Source organism: Lutra lutra, chromosome 6 (assembly GCF_902655055.1).
Source record: "Lutra lutra chromosome 6, mLutLut1.2, whole genome shotgun sequence".
NCBI lineage: Eukaryota > Metazoa > Chordata > Mammalia > Carnivora > Mustelidae > Lutra > Lutra lutra.
The window spans coordinates 138,551,549-138,575,657 of record NC_062283.1 but is presented as its reverse complement, the minus strand read 5'-3'; the positions used below and the strand labels follow the sequence as shown (position 1 = coordinate 138,575,657).

General features: G+C 44.4%; 1 protein-coding gene across 2 annotated transcripts in view; it reads right to left on the bottom strand.

The window, feature by feature from the left end:
• The window catches only part of AKAP12 (A-kinase anchoring protein 12), a 99,286-nt gene that overhangs the window by 42,174 nt on the left and 33,003 nt on the right, over positions 1 to 24,109 (bottom strand). For both annotated transcript variants that reach the window (XM_047734023.1, XM_047734022.1), the window contains exon 2: positions 1,787 to 1,901. In XM_047734023.1, the coding sequence (XP_047589979.1) occupies positions 1,787 to 1,901 (115 nt within the window). The remainder of the gene's footprint in view (positions 1 to 1,786; positions 1,902 to 24,109) is intronic.

Below are 24,109 nucleotides of genomic sequence, written 5' to 3'. Positions count from 1 at the left end.
CCCTGCCTCACTCATGTCAGTGATCCCACATTGCTAGCAAATACTTGCTTTCACAGCCCTGTTACCCAACACACTTGCCTCTCTGGGTTTCCACTGACGCTGCTCAGAGAACGCTGTGCCAGAAGACAAGCCTCTGGACATGCCCAGCATGGTGAAGGCACAGCAATTGAGAGCTTGTGTTTGGTAATTTGCTGACCTTGGGTTTGAGTCCTGACACCAGTGTCACCCACCTCATTAAAGACCATCGTGCACAAAAGCACAGTTCTAGGACCCATGGTAAAAACCTGCAAAGTGGTGGCTGCTATGCTTAGTCACCTCACTTTGGCCTGAGACTCATCAACCAGTCTAACCCTTATCTCCCCCCGTCCCCAGGTCTTACGCTCTGACCTCAAATGATGGCACCCCCAGAACTCGGACCAGCTCTCATTTCTTGCAAATTCATTTGATACCCACCATGTTAATCTTCCCTTCATCATGTGTATCCTATAGACCAGCTTCCTCTCCCCCTGCAATGGGTAAGCGGTAGGCTGTCTATCCATTTGTTCTTCTTCCCTGCAGCACAGAGCACAGGCGCTTGGCCAGAGAAGGCTCCAGACCCGCTGTGGCTCGACTGGATTCAAAAGTTGCCATGGGAAAGACAGAGCACGGGACTTTGGAATGTGAGTTGGGACGATTCCAATTCTTTTGGTGGAGATGATTTGAAACTTTCACACTAGGTCATGCAAATCCTCCCTTCTGTGAGACTGTATATATTTCTGACTTTATATTGTGCCTGTGGTGTTATATAAAGATCAGTCTTCCCACCAACTTCAAAAGCAGCTCGCGGCTGGAAGCAGCTCCATGGGGGCAGTGAACAAGAAGAGAAACAGGTTCCACATGTTAGGAGAGTCTCATTTAACCAAGGCAATGGCCAGTCTCCTCTCCTGGGACTTTCTCCCTCATCTGTCTTGTTCACATTGCGAAGACTCACTTCACTTCCTGCCAAATCATCCTTTTATGCATCTTCGATAGTGGTCGTTAAATTCTCCTTTGTTTATGATTGAATGGAATGATGAGGCAAGAACTTTAGGGCAGAGGACGTTTCTTCTCCAGCCTGGGGAGGTTGGGCCTTTGGGTCAAGGTCCTTGCTCCTGACCCGAAGGTATGGGCCCTACGACCTCAAGTGGACTCACTCCAACTAGTCTAACTAGTCCAACTAGAATCACATTGTGGTGATTCACTTTCCAATAACCACTCCCACCGGGCCTCTAGGCTCAAGAGCTATAACACATGCAGCAAATCATAGTTTGGGCGAAGAGCAGCATGCACCCTGAAATACACATTTCTAGAAAAATCTGTGCAAAGGAAGCAGGCTACTCACCAGAGTGAGAGATACTGAATCTTAAAGCAATCACGACTCTGGGGGTTTCCAACAAGATTTCACATCAATAACGGACAACTAGTTGGGACCAGTCAACAATTAAAACGAAACAGAACAAAAAACCACCAGCCTAAGTTCCAGACAAAAATGTCTAAGGAAGATGAAACATGACTTCGTTTCCTATACCCAAATAGTGGCAGAACTTCGTATACCTGGGTGCAGAGGCCACAAAAAATGTCTGATAAATACTTCCTTTTGTAACCAATGGATTGCGTCTATTGTCAACATCACCCCAACCCCCACCCCGCCCCCGGTAGGATACCGTGTGGTCCAACCAGCCTGGCTTTCATTGTTTCACTGGATTCAGAGCAGGTGTTGTCAGCCCTAGAATCCCTACTTCTACCCAGAGACTGAAAAGCTGCTTACCATCTGTGACAATGGCTTCTTCCTCCTGGCCATTCAGGGCTCCCTCCTGGGGGCTGAACTCTTCTTCCTCAGCTAAGCCGTTGGCACTAGACAGCTGACCATTCTTCTGCAGGAGCTAAGGGGAAAAAACAAAAACCATGTAAACTTACTGTCAATGGTAATGAAGATTTTAAGTGTCCCATGAGCTTGAATGATTCAGCTACCTTACAAAAGGTATCCCAGGAGCTTTATCAAGGAAATAGGGCTTTGCATCTGGGTAAATGAGCACACCATTCCTTTTTCCACTCAGTCATCCAAACAGCGGGCATCATCTACAGGCCTATTCGAGCTACAACACTGAGTAAGTCAGATGCAGCCCCAGCCCCTCTGAGCTTAGAGACTACTAAGAAAACTAGACTTTTAGACTTCTAAAAATTGTTGTTTTTGTTTTTTTCAGGGCACCTGGGTGGCTCATTTGGTTAAGCCACTAACTTTTCTTGATCTCCACTCAGGTCTTGATCTCAGGGTCCTAAGTTCAAGCCCAGGGATGGGCTCCACGCTGGGTGTGGAACCTACTTCAGAAAGTTTTTTTTTCTTTAAAACAAAGTCTCCTTGTGATTAGATGCAGGGTATGCATATTTGATCAAAGTTTACCTAAGTGACAATATGTCCTTCTCAGGAAAAAGGACACGTAAATAAGCAATCAGGGAAACGGTCATGATGGGAATACACAGAGCCAGTCACAAACAGAAGAGGAAGTACAGATAAAGCTAGATCTCCGATCCTACAAGATGGACATATGAGAAAGGGTCCAGGGAACGCAGGAAGGGAAGTGAATTAGGAACCCCCCAGTTCTAAGACCAGTGTACCCAGAGACAACACAACAAAGAGATGGGCCACTCATGCTTTTGTGAGTCACTGATTTTTCCTTAAAACATTACTAAAGTGGTCAGTTGTCCTCTATCCCAGAGGATAACCTGTGCGATTGAGGTTTTCAGTTGTCATTAATAGCAGATACACAGATTTGCCCTTCTTTTATCCATAGGTAAAAAGTTTTGAGGCTATGGCAAACATAGTATAATAACCATTAGGAACCCCAGGATTCCAACAAAGCTTTCTATCTTGTATACATATCTCATTTTATCAAAACCAACTTAGGTGAGGTGCTTGTGTGGCTCAGTGGGTTAATAAGCCTCTGCCTTCGACTCAGGTCATAATCTCAGGGCCCTGGGATCAAGCCCCGCATCAGGCTCTCTGCTCAGCACGGAGCCTGCTTCCCTTCCTCTCTCTCTGCCTGCCTCTCTGCCTACTTGTGATCTCTGTCAAATAAATAAAATCTTTAAAAAAAAAAAAAGCCAACTTTGGCAGACAGCAGTATCTCCATTGGGTAGAAGAGGACACTGGACCTCAGTGTGTGTGACCACAGAAGCTGGGGTTGGCTGGCCACAGGTCCTACAGCCTAGAAGCGAGGCACCATGGCCCAAAGGCCAGCACCACTCACCATCAAGGACCTCCAGGGTTTTCACACAGCAGTAGAGATCACAGAAGGACCTGCTGCTGTGCATAATAATAAAATGCCATTAAGAGTCTTCCAGAGGATCCGGACCTGCCTACTTCAAAGAAATCTCAAAACCACGCACTCTACTTGGCATGATTCAATGATGCTTCCAGGCTAACGGAGCGCCCTAGCCAAACCACTGCTTTGATCGGAGCCTTCAAGGGACAGCAGGTTCAAGACTGTGTGTCAATCCAGAAGACTTGAACTGAGCTAAATTGATTCCACCTGGCTGTTCCAGGCTCCCAGCTGCCTTCGACGGCATGAGGTGCTCCTTGAACTAACACCACGGTACTTTAATACTGACTTTACAGACGGACAGTCGGCTTCAGAACGCCCATGCTGAGTGCATTTATCAAACAGAACACTCCGATTACATTTCCACTTAAAGTCTTCTCTTCCCGAAATACAGAAGATGGAGTCTTAAATGAAACCCGAAGACAAAAGCAAGGGAAGGAGGAGGTCTCCGCAGTGCCCATTAGCAAAAATGTCAGGTATCTGGACAAAAAAAAATCACTAGTTATGTGAACTCATCAGGCTCAGATTTGATTAATAACGTGAAGAAGAGTGGGAGGAGGAAAGCAGGGACACTTAGTACTGTGGGATCCACGGAAACACAATGAATCTAACCTAAGAAGTGCTGACGTTTGCACCATGATGCTGCAAACTAAATGTGGATCATGGAAAAGCAGCTTGAACGCCTCCATTTTTCAATGCAATAAATGGTGCCCCTTGTTTGGTAACCAGAAATCTGAAATTTTACGGAGTTTAGAGTCCTAGAGAATTTCTGTAATTCTTTAAACAGGTCTCATCATTCTTTGTGAATTGTCAAAATCAAGGTATCTTTACCCAGAGCCCAACTGTCTTGAAATGTGGAAGAACTACAGGATTCAGACACAAACTTTCCTCTGCCTTTCAATGTTAGACACATAGCAGCACCTGGGTGGCTCCGTCATTACACATCTGCCTTCGGCTCAGGTGATGATCCCGGGTTCCTGGGATCGAGCCCCGCATCGGGCTCCCTGCTCAGTGGGAAGCCTGCTTCTCCCTCTCCCACTCTCCCTGCTTGTGTTCCCTCTCTCTGTCAAATAAATAAAATCTTTAAAAAATCCCTGCTTAAAAAAAATGTTGGGGCGCCTGGGTGGCTCGGTGGGTTAAAGTCTCTGCCTTCAGCTCGGGTCACAATCCCAGGGTTCTGGGATCAAACTCCGCATCGGGCTCTCTGCTTAGCGGGGAGCCTGCTTCCTCCTCTCTCCGCCTGCCTCACTGCCTACTTGTGATCTCTGTCAAATAAATAAATAAAATCTTAAAAATGTTACACACATATAATGAAGCACATTAAATAACATCAAATGAGTCTTAAAATCGGAGGTCACCTGCTAGCCCTCCTTATACACACGGTGTGGTAATTATGGATTACTAATCCCAATGGCCACAGGGCAACGGTCTCTACTTCCAGAAGGCATTTGATGAATTAACTTTGGTAGCAGACAACTGATGACAGGGACCATTATTAAAACTGTGTTTTGAGCCAATGTTACTATATTCACAGCTTGGGTCTCAATGCAAGGGGACCACCCAAGCTTAACTCTCACAGGTGATCATCTCCAGTGAGCATGCAAAACCCATGACACACCAACCTGCACAACAAACATGGGTCTTCACCCCAACCATATTCAGATTATTTCCACCATTCTATGTCTCATTCAGAGATGCTATTTACAAAATCTCATGTGTCCTTTTAGATAGATAATTCGCTTTTCTGTGACAAAGAGTGTCTGTTTGCTTTTCCCCCATCCCCAATCATTTACTTAATTTATACTACTGTTAAAAAAATTTAGATGCTGGGTGCCTGGGTGGCTCAGCAGGTTAAAGCCTCTGCCTTCAGCTCAGGTCACAATCCCAGGGTCCTGGGATCAAGCTCCGCATCGGGCTCTCTGCTCAGCAGAGAGCCTGCTTCCTCCTCTCTCTCTGCCTGCTGCTCTGCCTACCTTTGATCTCCATCTGTCAAATAAATAAAATCTAAAAAAAAAATTTTAGGTGCTTCTAAGAGTTACCAGTAAGTTAAAGTCACCTCAAATTGGGGGTGCCTCAGTGGATTAAGCCTCTGCCTTCGGCACAGGTCATGATCTCAGGGTCCTGGGATTGAGCCCCGCATCAGGTTCTCTGCTGCCCCACCGCCTGCCTGCCTCTCTGCCTTCTTGGGATCTCTCTCTCTCTGTCAAATAAATAAATAAAATCTTAAAAAAAAAAGTCACCTCAAGTTGTAAGAGACTGGACCCATTGTTCCTTAATATTAAAGTCCTGTCTTTATGTGTATATATATTTTCATAAGCATTTGAAAAAGGGGAGAAATACACGCTTTTTAAAGTTTATGAGAGAGCCCGCGCGCCAGGGCAAGGTGGGGAGAAAGAGTATCTAAGCAGACTCCCCGCTGAGCGTGAAGCCCAACCCAGGGCTCATTCTCATGACCCCGCCATCAATGACCTGAGCGGAAAACCAAAAGTCAGACACTTAACCAACTGAGCCACAGTGTCCCAAGAATTACATGCTTTTTAATACATATCTGGCTTGTCTTCATTTTTTTTTCTGATTATCCCTTTATTATTTATTTATTTTTCTCACCATAGCAAACACCCTCCCCAATGTCCAACACCCAGCCACCCAAACCCGACCACCCCTCTCCCCTCCAGCAACCCTCAGTTTGCTTCCTGAGATGAAGAGTCTCTTAGGGTTTGTCTCCAGTCATTCTCTCTTCTGTCTGTAATTCACATGCCCACCAGAGACCAGGATTTATTTATCAGTTATGCCCAGGTAAACACAGAGGCAAGGGCACAACTTATTGCCAGGGAATGGGAACACTGGAGCCAGACCAGGCATGAGGGCCAACTACTTCAGGGAAGAGAGCAGTATCGGGATTCAAGTTTCCAAACAAGAAAGAAAGAGGAAATGTCTACTTCATTCCTGCACACAGCTTTTTCCATTCCTTTTGAACTTTCACACTTGTACAAATACAGTTCTAGAACCTTGACTTTTGAGATAGACATTAGACTTGAAAGACATGCTCCCTGCACTTCAACACAGTGAGCACCAGGAAAGCTCTTTTCCCACTGGATTTGTGCTTCAAAAAGCGTCAACGCCTCTTTTGAGCAAATCAAAACCCTTAATGTTTTCAAGCTTATATCCTCTGAGTGGGTCAGCCAGAGTTTATTCCCGTAAAGTATTACCACATTAACTTAACAAGCTTTAGAAAAAAAAAAAAAAAACACAACTCAGTGCTTCCAGCAACTATTTTCCTCTCATTCTTCTAAGACCAGAGACTATCCAAAATGGCAGCCAAAGCATTGAAGAAAAACTACCAGACTCCTCTGTTCCTCTTCCTCCTCCACAAGACTGTCCATGATTTGCTCTGAGCCCCCTTTACAGAGTAAGCAGGAGGAGTATCAAGTTTTGGTTTTGTTTTTTTTAAAGCAGGCCCTGTATCCAAGGGCAGGGCCGAACACTGGGCCTGAACTCACAAACCAGAGATCTAGACTTGGAACTGAGATCAAGAGCTGGACACTTACCCAACTGAGCCACCCAAGCACCCTTCTTTTCTATGGATTTTATCTTTAAGTCAGTCATCTCTTTACCCAACAGGGGGCTCAAACTCACAACCCCAAGACTCAGCGTCATACTCTCTCCTGACTGAGCTAGCCAAGCTCCCCAGGATTATCAAGCTCTTTACTGAATGAGTTAAACAATGTTCCAAGAGTTGAGTTCATGACGCTCTCAGGATATTGGGGGTAGGGGAGATGCGCCTGCTGAGGTAACTTCTTTAGTAGTAGACACTCTCTGTCTACATCCTCACTGGATGACCAGCAGAAGTGGGACTGGCCCCACAGTCCTGCCATAAATGTAGTAAATAAGGCTCTGCCCAGCACAGTTCTAGCAAAACCCAAGAAGCAGAACTGTTAAAATTCAAGAAGCGGAAGTGGTAAGTGGATATAAGCAGGAACAACCGGAAATCTGTATGACATGAAAAAGATAATCTGGGGGGATTTAATTCAGTTTTTTAAATTTATTTAAGTAATGAATATACCCAATGTGGGACTCATGAGCCAAGATCAAGAGTCACATACTCTTCTGAGCCAGCCAGGCACCCCCATCTGGGGGATATTTTAAACCCCTAATAAAACTTGCGAAGAGAACACTTCCATGTCTTTTTCTTCAAATAGGGAACGTTCTGAAGGTAAGCCTTTAAAAATGTCAAACAGAAGAAAACAGAAATCAGAGTCTGAATCAGTAAACTATGTCTTTGGAAAGCAATTTGGAAATAGCTATAAACCATCTGAATGTGCATACATACTCCACACTTTTTTTTTTTTAAAGCAGGAGAGAGCAAGTGCGCATGTCAAAGGATTCGAGAAGAGGAGGCCAAGGGAGAAGGAGAGAGAATGGACAAGCAGAGACTCCCCACTGATCACCAGCCAGGGCCGGGCTCTAGCTCACCACCAAGATGAAGACCTGAGCTGAAATCAAGACTCAGATGCTTGGCTGTCTGAGCGGCCCAGGCGCCCCATCCACCACACGATTCCAATGGGCACATGGATGCCTTTACACACCTAGAAGGTGTAGGTGCCGTGGTGTACGACACGCAATCCACAGAACAGCATCGAAGGGAACGCAGTACATCTAGGGACACTGATGTGGGTAGATGTCTCCACTTTAAGTGGGAAAAGCAAGTTAATGGAGACTGATTCCTTTATGTATTTAAAATAAGACAAAAATAACCCACTAACAGGGAGGGAAGAAGGGAATGAGAGGGCTCCCTCCGATCTCCGCACAAGCACTTTTAAGAAAAAGAACAGAACTCTAGTAACACGACACAAAATCTTTAACAGACACTGCCTTTGCAGACTTCTTTGTTTTGCACTTTGCACAGGTGTTGGGGAAGAGACCGTTTGCTTCTTTTTTTTTTTTTAAGATTTTTATTTATTTATTTGACAGAGAGAAATCACAAGTAGGCAGAGAGGCAGGCAGAGAGAGAGAGGAGGAAGCAGGCTTCCCGCTGAGCAGAAAGCCCGATGTGGGGCTCGAACCCAGGACCTGGGATCATGACCTGAGCCGAAGGCAGCGGCTTAACCCACTGAGCCACCCAGGCGCCCCCGTTTGCTTCTTTTATTGAGAGATCTAACTGCTACAGATCATAGGAAGGCATGGTTTCCTTTTTACTCATTATATTACTGCAAAGGTGAAAATACTTGGAACCCTAAAATGTGTAGATTCTTGGGCAGTAAGCAGGTTATTCACCCGGCTTTCCAGGACTCATAAATCTTTTCAGTCCATCTGAGCAATGATGGACCAAACTGCTCTCGCCGAGCTTCCCGCCCTCTGTTCCTATGCTCTCCAAATGCGATTACCATATTAATAACGTCCTTGGCCACACCATTAATCACAAATATTGACCAAGAACTGGGGCGTCTGGGAAGCTCCATCAGTTAAGCAGCCCACTCTTGATTTCAGCTCAGATCATGATCTGAGGTTGAGGAGACCGAGCCCCAGGTCAGGCTCCACACTCAGCTGGTGGTCAGCTCGAGGATTCTCTCCCCGCTTCTCCCTCTGCCACTCCCCCTGCTCGCTCATTCACACTCTCTCACTCTTGGAGACAAATAAATCTTTAAAATATATATGTTGGGCGCCTGGGTGGCTCAGTGGGTTAAGCCTCTGCCTTCGGCTCAGGTCATGATTTCAGGGTCCTGGGATCAAGCCCCACCTCCAGCTCTCCAGTCAGCAGGGAGCCTGCTTCCTCCTCTCTGCCTGCCTCTCTGCCTACGTGTGATCTGTCTGTCAAATAAATAAATAAAATCTTTTAAAAAAATAAATAAATTTGACCAAGACCCAACCAGGAATACCAGGGCTCTACTGCAGGCTACCAGAAACTCCTGATACACTGATGTGTGTATTACGGACCCATTTCACAAATGTGATTTATAGGCAATTTTGCTAATTTAACCCTCCGCCTTAAGGCGACTACTGTCATCACCCCTAGCTTACAGCCAGCCACAGAGGCTGAAGGTACTGTGGTGCCTTCACAGAGGTACTGTGACCAAAGGGACTGAGCCACAATGCAGGGAGGGTGACCTGAGCTGCACTGGAGGACTCAAGGTGCGGAGTTTCTGGAGCGCAGAATCCCTAACTTAGGAACCTCGTCTCCCAAAAATGGCATAGGCTCTAAGAACACAAGTCATCGTGACAAGACCAACCAGCCTGGGTTATGTTTAAGTGAAAAGTTTTCCCTCTAATTTAGAGGTCATTTACAGAACACCAACAGAATTATGGGTTTCAAAAGATTTGCTTTTCTTTTAAAAGTAAGCATTTTTATTCAAACCAATTCAAGCAGAAACTTCATAAAATCCAAGTCTAAACATGGTATAAAGCTTTAGGACAGGGGGTGAGGAACAGAAGCTGATGCCTGACAAGATCAAATGGATTGAGTTAAGGTCATTGCAAAAAAGAGTAAGAGGAGGGAAAGCAAAAGATTTAACTTAAAATCAAAACAATTCTAAATATACAAAATTTGGGGAATGGTTACAGCCTATCTTGCAGCATTAAAAATACAACCTACAAAGCATAATAGTATGGAGATGTATTTTATGTTGTAATAGTCAGTTTAAAAGGCAAACTAAACAGTTTGTATAAAATAATAACAACAAATACATACGAGAACATACTATAAAATAGCAACATTACCAAACTTAATATCATATCATATCAAAATCATTGGGGAAGGAACTATGAATATTTGATATCCTTTATTTTTCCACTTTTGTGTTCTGTTTCTTACCTATATACCATGATTGCTTTTACAATTGGGTGGTGGGAGAGCTTTTCCTCTGCAAGTTCTTTTGTTTCAGTTTATTTTTAGTATGGGTGAAAGGGGGCAGCTAAGAAAATTTGCTTTACAGTGAAGCGCTGTAATTCTGATTTCTACCAGTCACATGAATGTTCATGGGACAAGTGCATTGCTTTAAGAAAGACACTCCGCAGTGAAATCGTATTTCAGGAGTTTGATCATGCAAACAAATCCATATTCCTTCCTCAAGGGTAGATGACACAATGGGTTCAGAGACAGAGAAGTAGAGTGGAGGGCTGGGTACTCTGAGGCAAAATTAAGTACTTCGATTCAGCATTTATTTTCTAATTGTCCCATCAGTCTTAGCCTGAAACGTGGGGCTCCAGGCCAGCAAAGGGAAGCGGCCATGAAAGTTGGATCTGATCTGTGACCTTGGGCACATTACTTAGCCTCTCCTACCTCCCTTTCTCTGTAAAATACGTAAGATTTCATTTTCTCTACCTCACAGAATATTTGGAACATCCCGCAACACATGTTAAGTTTGTAGTGAGTCACATGTTAACCCAAGTTTTACCTGCTTTTATTATGCTATCTGCTGTCAGCAACTATGACTCTAAAGGGAACTACTTGTCCCAGGCCCGTTTCCCCTTCTGAAGCGAAAAGCAACAAGAGTTCCTGCCTGATTGGTCCAACCTCTGCACTCAACATACCCAGCATGGAGACTTCTAGTCCTCTAGCTTTCTAAGACTCTCTGTTAGGAGAGGGGCCAGGCATTTTACACAAAGGTCTAAAGGAGGGGACACCAGAGTTGGTTTTCTTGTTTTTCTTTCTTTTTTTAAAAATTTTTTAACCATAGTAAGTATGGGAGAAACAGCAGAGACCATATAGCATGGTTCCCATCAGCTGTGGAACCTTTGCTCTTAGCTCATTCTCCCAGTTATAAATGCGGACTAAGACCATCTCAGTTTTTAGACTGAGATTCAAATGGAATAGTATTTGTAAAGGTTCTCGTTCTCAATTGAAAAGCTCTCAGAAGCCATCGTGTGAGTCACAATCCACTTGCACAAACCAAGGTATATATTCTACTCTGATATTTGTATCATACTCAGGCCAACTTTGAAAAATTCTCATATTTGCAGTGAGGAGGGTGTTGAAGGAGGCACCATTAGATCTGAAAGGACATGGGGATCCAACAGTATTAGACACAGCTGTGTACAGAGAATGCCTCTTGCTACCCCTCCACACAAATGGGGCTACAGCTCAAGAGACAGGGCACCACTGCGGGAAGATGGCTAGAGCCTGGGGACAGACTTAGCCACAAGGCAACGATGACTCAGGAGATGTAGGCTCTCCTGCCTGGGGTTCCTGGCTGGGCTGACCGTTGGTTAGCAAAAGCAAGTTATGCTGCTGCAAGAGACAGACTATACAGAACCCCACTACCACACGTACACAGACTACATGGGATTAATGAGCCCATCTGTCAACACTGCTAAAAAAGTTGACCATCTCAGGGCGCCCGGCTAGCTCCGTTGGTGGAGCATGCAACTCTCGATCTCAGGGTTGTGAGTTCAAGCCTCATTTTGGGTGGAGATCTAACATAAGAGGAAAAAAAAAAGTTAACCATTTTTACAGCTGAAGAGTTATTTTACTAAGTCAACAGCTATAGCTCCAAACAGCGTATTCATTCTAGAACCAAACTGTCCGAACAGGCACAGCTGAATAAGGTAAAACTATTTCAGCTCTCTCTTGTATTTAAACGTAAGCACAGAGAGAAGTTCCCAAACTATTTTTAAATTTCTAGAAATAAGCGGAAGGCTAAATGTAGAAACAGATGGCTCCATCACTAACGCATATTTGTAAATATTTTAGATTAGCCACAGCCCTAATTTTTGTGAGCTAACTGCACTGAATTCTTTAATCCCTCCAGGCCTTCCCCTACACAGCCATGCTTTCTAACAAGTTAGCCTTAAGATGCTCTCTTTCTTGGTTATGAAACCATTCCACCCCAAGGGCAGTCCATATCTGAGATGCAGAAATAAAACTTAAGAAAACTGGAGTGGTGGAATAATTTTTTTTTAAAGATTTTATTTATTTATTTGGCTGACAGAACACAAGCAGGCAGAGAGGCAGGCAGAGGGAGAGGAGGAAGCAGGCTCCCTGTGGAGCAGAGAGAGCCTGATTTGGGGCTCGATCCCAAGACCCTGAGATCATGACCTGAGCTGAAGGCAGAGGCTTTAACCCACTGAGCCACCCAGGCGCCCCTGGTGAACTAATCTTTAAAGGTTTTCTTAAGATTCCAAAAAAGTCAATTCTGTAATGTCTGACAGTACTAATGTGGTCATGTTATTCTATAGTGTCCAACTATTTGGTATATAATGACTGGTCTGCACACAACATATCTTGTTATTTAAGATAAGCAAATAAAATGTAAAAATTAAAATTTGATAAAGTAAGATCAGGGCACCTGGGTGGCTCAGTTGGTTAAGCATCTGTCTTTGACTCAGGTCATGATCTCAGGTGGGATTGGGTCCTACATTGGGCTCCCTTCTCAGTAGGGAGTCTACTTCTCCCTCTCCCTCTCCCTCTGCTCCCCCCACCCCCGCTCATACTCTCATTCTCTCTCAAATAAAATCTTCTTTAAAATATATAAATACATATACATATTTGACAACATAAGATTAGAAAAATGTTGATCACAGCTGAAACTGGGGGATGGGCACATGGTGTTTATTATTCTATATTCCATGAACTTAGAAAGGATGCAAGGTAATTCACAAAACAAAAAGCCAAAAAAAAAAAAAAAATGAGAGAGAGAGAGAGAGAAAGGAGACCTTTAAACTTGCAAGGCTTTTTGAAGAGAGAAAATGACCGCTTCTCAAGTTTCAGAGGTACTGTCAAAACCTTGCACTAAAAGCTCTTCAAACCATGAAATTGAGAAGACTACTGGGTCAGGAGGGAGTCTAGTGACCTCTAAAAATGAGATGTTTTGGGGGCATCTGGGTGACTCAGTCGGTTAAGTGCTGACCTTTGATTTCGGCTCAGGTCATGATCTCAGGGGTTGTGAGATCAAGGCTCCTGGCTCAACCTGGGGTGCTTGGGAATCTCTCTCCCTCTCTCTCTACTCCTCACCCCTCCCATCCCACTTAGCCCAAGCTCTCTCTTTCTCAAGTAATAATAACAGGATGTCCTTGTCTCTGAGAAATGACATTTAGAGATCTCTTTCTGGTCCTCACTTTCCTCCTAAAAGAGGCCCTCCTATAAGGAGGCAATTCCATCTCTTTAAAATACTAATGCCCCAAAGCATCTGATCTTTAAATAAAACCTCTGCTTGCTTTTAATTTCATGCTCTCTCTTTCCACTCATCTACTCATCAAAACAACACCAACAAGTTATCTCCTTACTGGTTACTGACATTAAACATGACTGAGTTCATCTGAAGGACCTTGAAAAGGGGGTGGGCATCTCATCACCATCATCTAGAGTCAACGTGGCTCCTTCCCTCCAGCCCCACGTAAAGAAAACACACACTCTGACTAACGATGCTTTTGAAATTTCAACTCACTAAGTAATGTTTCTGGAATACGATTCTGCATAGCACATGAGCTCGTGGGTCCTTAAAATGCCACTTCGTGAAGGGTATTTAATACCAGACACAGAGTCTCTGGCCACTGTCCAGAAATCTCCGATTTCCTTATTTCTTTCTTTTTTTTTTTAAAGCAGTATTCACCTCTATGATTTTCCTATTTCTTGTAATTTTCAGCAAAATTCATTATAATCCTTAATGTAGTTTCAGGAGGAAAAGCCCAGAGTCACCCCTAGACATGAGAAAGGATGAAAGTGGAGAGAGAGCCATTAGCATCACCAGTGATGCTTTCAGCACACAAAACTAATTTCATTCAACTGAATGCTAGTATTCAAATAATCAAGTATTTAAAAATAGAAAGTAAGGGGCGCCTGGGTGGCTCAGTGGGTTAAAGCCTCTGCCTTTGGCTCAGGTCATGATCCCAGGGTCCTGGGATCGAGCCCCAAAACGGGATCTCTGCTCTGTGGGGAGCCTGCTTCCTCCTCTCTCTCTGCCTACTTGTGATCTGTCAAATAAATAAAATCTTAAAAAAAAAAAGAATACATCTCGTATTATTTATGTAAATCCCAAAGCCTTGGTCACTACAGGTAACTCATTAATGGGAATTTTAAGTACAAACCAGACCTCTAATCTCCATGATCAGCACTTTTCAAACTGGTATCCAGGAGTATCAATACACTAGGTCTGCAACAGCAGATCATCTGGGGAAACTCTGATCAAGTATAGTGTGCACTCTCAATCTCCGAGGAGGAAATCCTTTCAACACTTTAAGATTTTATTTTTAAATCATCTCTATACCCAGTGTGGGGATCAAACTCACAACCCTGACATCAAGAGTCACATGCTCTACCGACTAAGCCAGCCCAGCGCCCCACTGGAACTGTTTTCTGAAACAACGTGCCCACAGAACCCTTGAGTCACATCTATCAACAGCCCCTGTAACTAAAGACACCAGGGTAAATGTAGTTATGTTTTTTCAGTCGGTTATGTATTCCCATCCATTAAAAAGTTACAGTTGTTTGAAAAAATATGAACGATCTTCAGTGCTCTGGGAAAGTATGTGAAAGAAAACAGAGCTCTGAATCTGGTGAGGTGGGAAATCTGTCACGCTGACCTCCAACGAAGAGAATTTGTACGATCTTTGCTTGAGATCAGGGAAATAAAAAGGACCACCTACCAGGTACAGCCATTCGCTGTGTGAAGATGGTCTACCAGAAGCCCAGGACACAAAAGGCTTACCTGGCAAGGTCTGGAGCTCCCGCCACACTTAGGTCGTATCGTACTGAATGGAGAGAGAGATGCTCCATGAAACCACAAAAGAACACGTGAATCCTAGACACCAGCGTCTAGTGTGCAAACTACGTGCTGGAACTGGAGGGCAGGAGGCATTGCTGGTGCTCTCCGCCTCAAACTGTGCCTCTTCTAGGTGGTGGTCCTAACACTCCTGGCTAAGAACCACGACTCAGCCTCGTAGAATCAGGAAGAACTCTTCCAGGTTGAACTTTAACTGTGTTCTTTAAACCCCCACCAATCCCCGCTTCCCTGAAACCAAGAAAAAATGATGCTACTTATGTTGGATCATTGATACAACCTTCCTAATACAGAAGTGAACCACAGCTGAACCAGTGTGTCCACGTGGGGACACAGACTAGGCAACCCAACAATTCAGTTTTGAATTAAGACTTTCAGGTTAATCACTTTGTGAAGCTTCCAAGCAAAGCCGAACTTGCATGTTTGCGCATAGTAGGCACCTGACATCTGTGGTTAGTTGGCCGTGGACTCTCCAGGTGTGGCCAAGTTAGACAACTCAGGATAATGAATCCCTAAAGCATTATTTTCTAGTGTAATGACATATATTATGAATGTCTAAGTCAGGCCATCGTCCCCCCACCCCGCCTGAACCGTTGCACCTGCAAGATATACAAGGAAACTGCTTGCCATTTTGACTTCATAGGCCCCTAAGGATTCCAAAGGCAAGATAATCAAAGGGTTACTGTGTAGAGAACAATGAACACGAGTAGCTTAAAAGCACAAGACGTGTTCTGAGACATTTCTGGCTATAATCATGCCTTGTTCCTTTTGAGCCCCTGGAACACTGAGTTCATACTCGTTTGGTTCGTGGTAGACGCACAAGTCAACAAGATCCCACAAGTCAACAAGATCCCCACTCCCCCTGCATCCTACACACCCCGTCCCATTCAAGTCATTCCTCTCGTTAAGATCCTTTCTGGGGGATCTGCGTTAGGTAGCAAAATATTCCATTGCATCCCTTCTTGGGAATTCAGTGATCCAAATAAGTTCTAAAATCCACTGAGTGCCTTAGAAAGGCTAACTAGCTTCTTAGCCTGACAGATAAACAGTTTTGACAAAGGAGAAAACTAGGATCATCTCCAGCTTCAAACACCTTTTAGGTGCTAATAATACTTCTTCTAATCAAAGATGTGTCCCTCGGGATGCCTGGGTGGCACAGTCGGTTAAGCATCTGCCTTGGGCTAGGGTCAGGATCCTGGGGTCCTGAGATGGAGTCTCTCATCAGGCTCCTTGCTCAGCAGGAAATGTAATGTGCTTCCCCCTCTGCCTGCTGCTCTCCTGCTTGTGCTCTCTACAAGTAAGTAAATAAAATATTTTTAAAAAATTTTTTGAATAAAAAGTTGAAAAACAAAAAAACCCCTGAAGATGTGTCCCTATAAAATGAGCATCAGAAACTTCAGGGAGGGGCTTAGTTATGAAAAATCTGCAGCACCAAACTTTGCACAATAAATGCCAATATCTAACATCAAATACACATCTGGGACACATCAAATACACATCGACTGAGTGTCCGGTGGTAGTGGCCCATCCCCAATATGTAGGAGGGAAGACAGAGACGGAAAAGTGGGACACACAAGGGTGTTTTACACAAAGCTCTTCTCCCATCCTGATGAAATTGTCTAATCACTTGTTCAAAGCAGCCCAAGGCAGCACAAATTACCACGTCTTGCAGGTTCCACCCCAGCCTATAGAAATGAGAGTTCAAGTTTACTGCAAGCTTTGTCCAACCTAAGCAATATTTAATTAGGAGCATAACTGAGGTCAAAGTTAAATGACATACATTATCAGTATATATTTCGTGTATAAATTTCAGTATAAATTTCATGGCTGTCCTGCCTTTGAATTATATTGTTTAAAATAACTGCTGAGGGGTGCCTGGGTTAGGCCTCTGCCTTCGGCTCAGGTCATGGTCTCAGGGTCCTGGAATCGAGCCCCGCATCAGGCTCTCTGCTCGGTGGAGAGCCTGCTTCCCCCTCTCTCTGCCTGCCTCTCTGCCTGCTTGTGATCTCTCTCACTGTCAAATAAATAAATAAATAAAATCTTTTAAAAATAAATAAATAAAATAACTGCTGATTAATATCCAGGTAGAGAGAACTTATCGATCGCCCTGTTGCTACTTCAGTTCTAAGTCTGTGCTCCCTTTGATTGAAAGAAAATGAACACACAAAACAGCCTGTCTTATGTTCAGTAGAGTGAACTTAATTTTTAAACATGGCCCATCTAAGAGAATGTGATTTACCAAAGATCCGACAACAGCTTGCTATTCTACAATGTTCGACTCCAAATATTTCAAGCATCATCATTGAAAGGAATCCCAAGAGACTAGCAAAGCCACACATCGATCTACAGAGTGGCATGCCGTGTTTGCTACAGAGCCAACCCACAGCTTCCCAGACTGAATTCTCAACGGCTTTTCAATTGATTCAATGTCTGCCTCACATCTACTTCTTTCTGAAGCCGGCCAGGCTGGGAGTCCCACTGCCAGAGCCTCGCCCACCTGGAGCTTTTAGGATGGAAGAAGGCACTCAGCAAGGAAGGAGGCGAGGGGGCCGGTGCGAGCCATGTCAAGCCATCCAAAGGGACGTCCAGAAATGCCTCCTTCAATGTAAAATTAAAAAAAAAATTACAAAGTTTCCTATACACCATGGCATGGATTATTTAATGAAGTTATTAAACATTTAGCTCTGATAATGGACTTGAAGACGCCATTTTGGAGAATCCATTTAGGGTGGGTGGACGGTTACCGGCAGAATTAAAATGATCCACTGAAATGGGTCTCTGTGACACGTGTGCTTTGCCCCAGACTCCCTGGAATTCAGCTGGCCGCCTGCGGACCAAAATACCAGTGATATGAATGCGGTCTTGCCAGTCCTTGAGCACAGCCGGTGTTGACCAGGAAAGTCTGCTCTCAATCCAGCAAAGACTGCCTCATCCCACAGGTTCAAAGAGGCAGGCGATGGTAGGACCATTCCCTTAACTGGTCAAAGGGCTACCGGGTTCCTCCAGACGCAGCAGGACGTGCAGCATGATAAACGAAGGGCGTGGGAATCCCCTCCTTATGAGCCGTGAGACAGGAGCACATTTCTCATCCTGAGCCTATAAACATGGGGCTGACACTTGGCACCATCATTGTGGCCACACCCCAGCCCGATGAAATCAGCACCTGGAGGAATGGTACCCAGGCATCCATAGTTTCCAAAATGCTCAGGCCATTCCCAGGGGCAGCCACTGTCCCAGAGACCGGATACTGACCACAGCAGATGACCCGCTGGTGAACAGGGACACGGGAGTTCGGTCATTTGTCACAACTGGAAAACAGCTCTCAAAAGGGGAAACGAGTCAGGAGGCAGGGGAGTTTGCAGGAGGTAAGTTTACAGGCACAGAGACGTGGTTTCCCTGCAGGTACAGGAGGAGGGGGAGAGGTTAAAAACAAGGAGAAACTGATGAGGAGGGGAGTCGTGTCCCCCCCCCCCCCATGGGAAGCTGAAAGGGAAGTGGCATTTCAAAAAAAGATAGTGAGGTGGCCTCACTGTTGAGACCTTAGCACGAGGGATCAGCCGGCCAGGCTTGAAGTTTTCCTCTGTATCCATTTCAGAGTGGAGGCGGGGGAGGGGGTGAGGTTGGCGGGGGGGCAGGAGAAGAGATGACAGCAGGCACTGCTTCTCGTGTCCAGCCGGCCGGCCTGAAACTTGGCGCACCACAGTGTCCAGCCAGCGCAGCAGTGGTGTGCTGGAAGGATCCATCACCGGCCCCTTCCAGGGTGCTCAGCAGAGACGGCATCTTGGCCTCCCCGACACTGCCTGGAGTTCCTGTCACCCAGATGGCCCTGATCAAGCTACCATGACTCATGGAGGAGGAACCATGATGCTAGGTCCCGTAAGCATGCAGATACACCAAAATGTTTTTTTCCACAAAGGAACAGTGACTATTCTAAGAACAGGTTTATAATGGTTGATGTGTTTCTTCTATCAACTGTAAGCATCCAAGGAATCTTGTTCAGATGCCTCTTCCCAAGCCTGCCTTCTGCACTAAGCCAAAGATACTGGAACAAAAAACACTAACACAAACCCTAGACATACGCATCATCGTGTTACCCAAGGGACAGGCTCACAGTCCAGGTGCCACAACACACGTCTCTCCAAGTCAAGCATCTCTCGTCTTCATCCTAAACGAGCGGAGACAAGCCTATGAATAAAACCCGGGGAAGGCAGAGACATCTGGGATGCCCCTCTGCCCTCCCATCCTGCTTGTTCCTCTAGGTGAGCCTCAACTGGTTAAACTGCATTTATAATGATATTTTATATTATATTACATGATATTATATTATATTATAATGATATTCTAAGAAAGACAACACCTACATAGAAACATGGCAGCTCTGGGAACTTTTCGTTGTTGTTTCTTGTTTTTTTGTGTTTTTTTAAAGATTTTATTTATTTATTTATTTGACAGAGAGGTCACAAGTAGGCAGAGAGGCAGGCAGAGAGAGAGGAGGAAGCAGGCTCCCCACCAAGCAGAGAGCCCGATGTGGGGCTCGATTCCAGGACCCAGAAATCATGACCTGAGCTGAAGGCAGAGGCTTAACACCCACTGAGCCACCCAGGCGCCCCTCATTGTTATTTTTTTTTTAAAGATTTATTTGAGAGAGAGAGATTGAGAGAATGTGTGTGCTAAGTGGGGGGGGGGAGTAGGGGGGGAGACAGAGAATCTCAAGCAGATTCCTTGCTGAGCATAGAGCCCCATGTAGGGCTCAATCAAGACCCTGAGATCATGAGCCACCCAGGTGCCCCTCCTGCCTGTTTTCCTGGTTTTTAAAGATTTCTCGAAGTTCTTACATGAGTTACACTCTGCACATACACCAACTTTCCTCTCAGGACCTATGTACCCAACTCCCCTGGAAGGTGTTTCTAGAAAGTAGACATAGCGAAAAGCTTTATCATTGGCAAAGCGCTACGAAAAGCACACCAACTACAAAGTTTTTGTTGTTAGCTTGCTTGGTTTTGCTACCAAATTGATTCCCTCATACTTGTGCTTCTGATACACACAGGGCGGTCAGAATATTCACTAATATATAAGCAAGCACTCTCGAAAACATGACCTAATTAAAAGCACACTCAGTCTGGGCAACAATGAATTTGCAGAGAAACAAAGCTGTTGTCACCATCTCTCAGCATGGTTGGGGGGTTGGGGAGAGTATTAGCTTGAAGCTTGAATCTCTTCATCTGCACTTGTCGCTGGTAGTTAATTACTACTTGAATATAAGTGATCTTATACAAGCACATTTTCCAGTAAAAAAGGAATCCATTAACCTAATTGACAAATCGTAAGTTATACCTGTCAAATTAGCTTTCAGAGCTGCCAGCTATCATAAAGAACACCTAGTGATGCTATTAATACCTTGATTTTTAGCTCTATCGGGGAACACAGAGCAGTGCTCATTCGCCACGTAAACACACACAAGGAGTCTTGTCCTGACTCGGGAGGCAGGAGCATTCATTTCGGAGGCACTCCGTTTGTTAAATGCAGAAGTGGTTACTTCTGAATGGGGGTGGTTAGGGTGGGAAGCAGTGAGACACAGGACACACGTATCCCAAATCCGACAAATGTAGGAATCAAGCATTTCAGACATCTGCAATCATGACATTTAAGTACCAACTTTACAACAGTACTAACGTTAGCACCTATTGTCTGAAGTCTGTTTCAACGGTGCCGCTCCTGGTTCTTTTACACACCTGCACCCATCTCAGCTGGCTGCCCCAGGCCCAAACTGGCAACTCTCTGGTTCTTGTTTAAGTATAAACCCAGAACTCTGAGCTCTAACCTTCTAAAATAGGTCACATTCAGGAATCTCAGTCAGGACAAGCAAATGATCTGCTTTGACCCCTGGAGACAGAGTAGACAAGCTTGTTTTGTCCACAAATGCTTTGATAAGTAACTAGTATATTCTATAAATAACTAGTATATAATCCAGGCACCTGGGTGGCTCAGTCAACGGTCTGTTTTCGGCTCAGGTCATGATCTCAGGGTCCTGGGATCAAGTCCCATGTCACCTGCTTCTCCCTCTCCCTCTGTAGCTCCCCCTGCTTGTGCTCTCTCTCTCTCTCTCTCTCTCTCTCTCTCTCTCTGAAATAAAAAAAAATCTCTTGAATATTAAAAAAAAATAAATAAACAGAGATGGCCAATTCCTTACTCACATGGCAAAAACTTCATAAGCAAAGTGAATGATCTCTGGAAGAAAAGATTTCTTAAAGATAATAAAACAATTTTATTTTGTGATATATAACTACCTAGACACCAGAATGAAAGAACTGTGTTACTTTTTTAAAGATTTTATTTACTGGGGCACCTAGGTGGCTCAGGTCACGATCCCAGGGTCCTGGGAGCGAGCCCTGCATCGGGCTCCCCACTCGGCGGGAAGCCTGCTTCTCCCTCTCCCACTCCTCTGCTTGTGTTCCCTCTCTCACTGTGTCTCTGTGTCAAATAAATAAATTCTTAAAAAAAAAAAGATTTTATTATTTATTTGAGAGAGTGAGTGTGTAGCTGGGGGCATTTGGAGAGGGTGAGGCAGAGAATCTCAGACTCACGCTGAACTTGGGATCAAGTCCCGCATCGGGTTCTCTGCTCGGCGGAGATCCTGCTTCCCTCTCTCTCTCTCTGCCTGCCTCTCCGTCTACTTGTGATCTCTCTCTGTCAAATAAATAAATAAAATCTTAAAAAAAAAATGACATCATTCCTAAGGTATCACCAACACTAAACAGTTATTATCAGGGTGAAAAGTAGGTTTCAAACTTCATTTTCTCCAAAGTAACACAGGCATCTTATGCAAGATAGAGCTTAGGTTACTGTAAATGCCTTCTTTCCATCATTACGCACATTCTCTAGTTCAAATGTCTTATCTAAGCACACAGAGTTGAGAGTCCTTTGAATGGTGTTATTTTCCAGTTTTTTCTAACTTTAATCTACCCCCTATTTTGTTATAAAACAGATTTTTTTTCTAAACAAGAGTAGATTACCAAATAACTGCAAAAAAAGAGAACTTCAATGGTTTTAATATTCATTTGTCTCAAGTGTGTGCTTTATTCTTCTAAAAAGCATTCTTTCCCTCTTTTCCATAAACTCTCCATTGAGGATTAGAAGCTCTCTGGTAATCAGTAGTTTGAGAAAGACACGCAGAAAATAAAATGCAATTCTAGTATGTATGAACACCTTCTGGCAAGGAAAAAAAGAGTTTAATGGAAAACTCAATAAAGCGAATTACCAGTGAGACAAATATATTAGTTGGTATCCAATCATATAATAATGGCTGAAAAACGAAATTAGCAAATGTCTTATAAACTGTCTACAGTTACTGCCAGTGGGGAGTAGGGGACAACACTCTGCTTTAACAGTTAAGTTTGTATAATGGAATTAGAATTAGTCTTACTAGGCCGCCTGGGTGGCTCAGTGGGTTAAACCTCTGTCTTCCGATCAGGTCATGATCTCAGGGTCCTGGGATCGAGCCCTGAATCGAGCTCTCTGCTCAGCGGGGAGCCTGCTTCCCCCCAACACTGCCTGCCTCTCTGCCTACTTGTGATCTCTGTCTGTCAAATAAAGAAATAAAGTCTTTAAAACAAAAACCAAGCCTAAAAAAAAAAAAAAGGGATTAGTCTTACTTGAGCCCAATACACATCCCACTCTGCTGTTTCATAAATGACATTCTTCACACTATTTTTTTAGAAGACTCTAAAAAATGTGAGAAAGAGAGTGCATGGGGGGATTGGGGCAGGGGGGGAGAGAGAGAATCTCAAGCAGACTCTGAGCCAAGTGTGGAGCCCCACATGGGGCTCAATCCCACAACCCTGACAACAGGGCCTGAGCCAAAATCAAGAGTTGGACACAACTGACTGAGCCACCCAGGCACCCCTCTTCCCACTTTCTTAAGATAAGTTCATGGAATCTGGAAATCTAGACCACTGCATGCTCATACAGCTTTCTTGCGTTCTGTTCTCCTTACTGACCTTCTAAGTACAGTTTCCAAAGTTTCTGTGTTCCTGAGCTTGAGCTGCTATAACAGAGAACCACCACCTGCAACAGAAATTTCTCACAGGTCTGCAGGCTGGGAAGTGCAGTATCAAGGCGTGAGCCAATCTGATTTCTAGTGAGAGCCTGCTTTTTTGCTTGCAGATGGCTACCTTCTCACTGTGCATTCACATAGCAAAGGAAGGACAGAAAGACACACACACACACACACACACACATATACCCCATGAGTAAGAGCACTCTGTGGTGTCTGTTCTTTTAAGGATGTGAATCTCCTCAATGAGGTCCCCCACTCTATGACTGCATTTGACCTTGATTACCTCCTTATGGGGACTATCTTTGAATACAGTCACAACGAGAGTTAGGGCTTCAACATACAAATTTTGCAGAGGACAGGATTATTCTAGAGCAAACAGTATTCACTGGAAGAGGCCACAAGGCTGGCTTCTGGGGCACTGGGAATGTTCTACAAACTGACCTGGGAGCTCTTTACACACACGTTCATTTTCTAAGAATCCATCAAAGTTACACGCCCTTGAAAGGTCTCATGCTTTACTGGGTGTCGAGTTGACATAAGCCGACTTAAAAACTGCCAAAACCATCAGTCTGGCTGAGAAGTGACAATGAAATGACAGAAGCCAAGAATGGCAGCAGGGAGACCAGAAACAGGGAGGGGACCCTCGGAACAGCCATACCCAATCAGTCATGTGTTTTGGAGTGAGGCCCACAAGACCTGACACTGGAAAATGGACTCCCAAACTGGAGGCTTGGTTGCTCAGAAAAAAACTCATCCTGTTCATGGTTTTTAACCCCTGGGCTTTGTCTTCATTTTCATTTTCTCATTCTCCCACCTCCCCAGTTGGGTGGGCTTCCTTCATCTCTTGATGCCTGTTCTGGCCATTGGTAGAAAGAGGATTCACAAGTCTGTATATATTAAATGCTTAAGAAAGCACCGGACACATGGTAAGCATCCAATTAATTTCAACTATTAACATCACAAAGCACAAATCACTGTTTTTCTTGTCCTTTCCTTCCATCTGG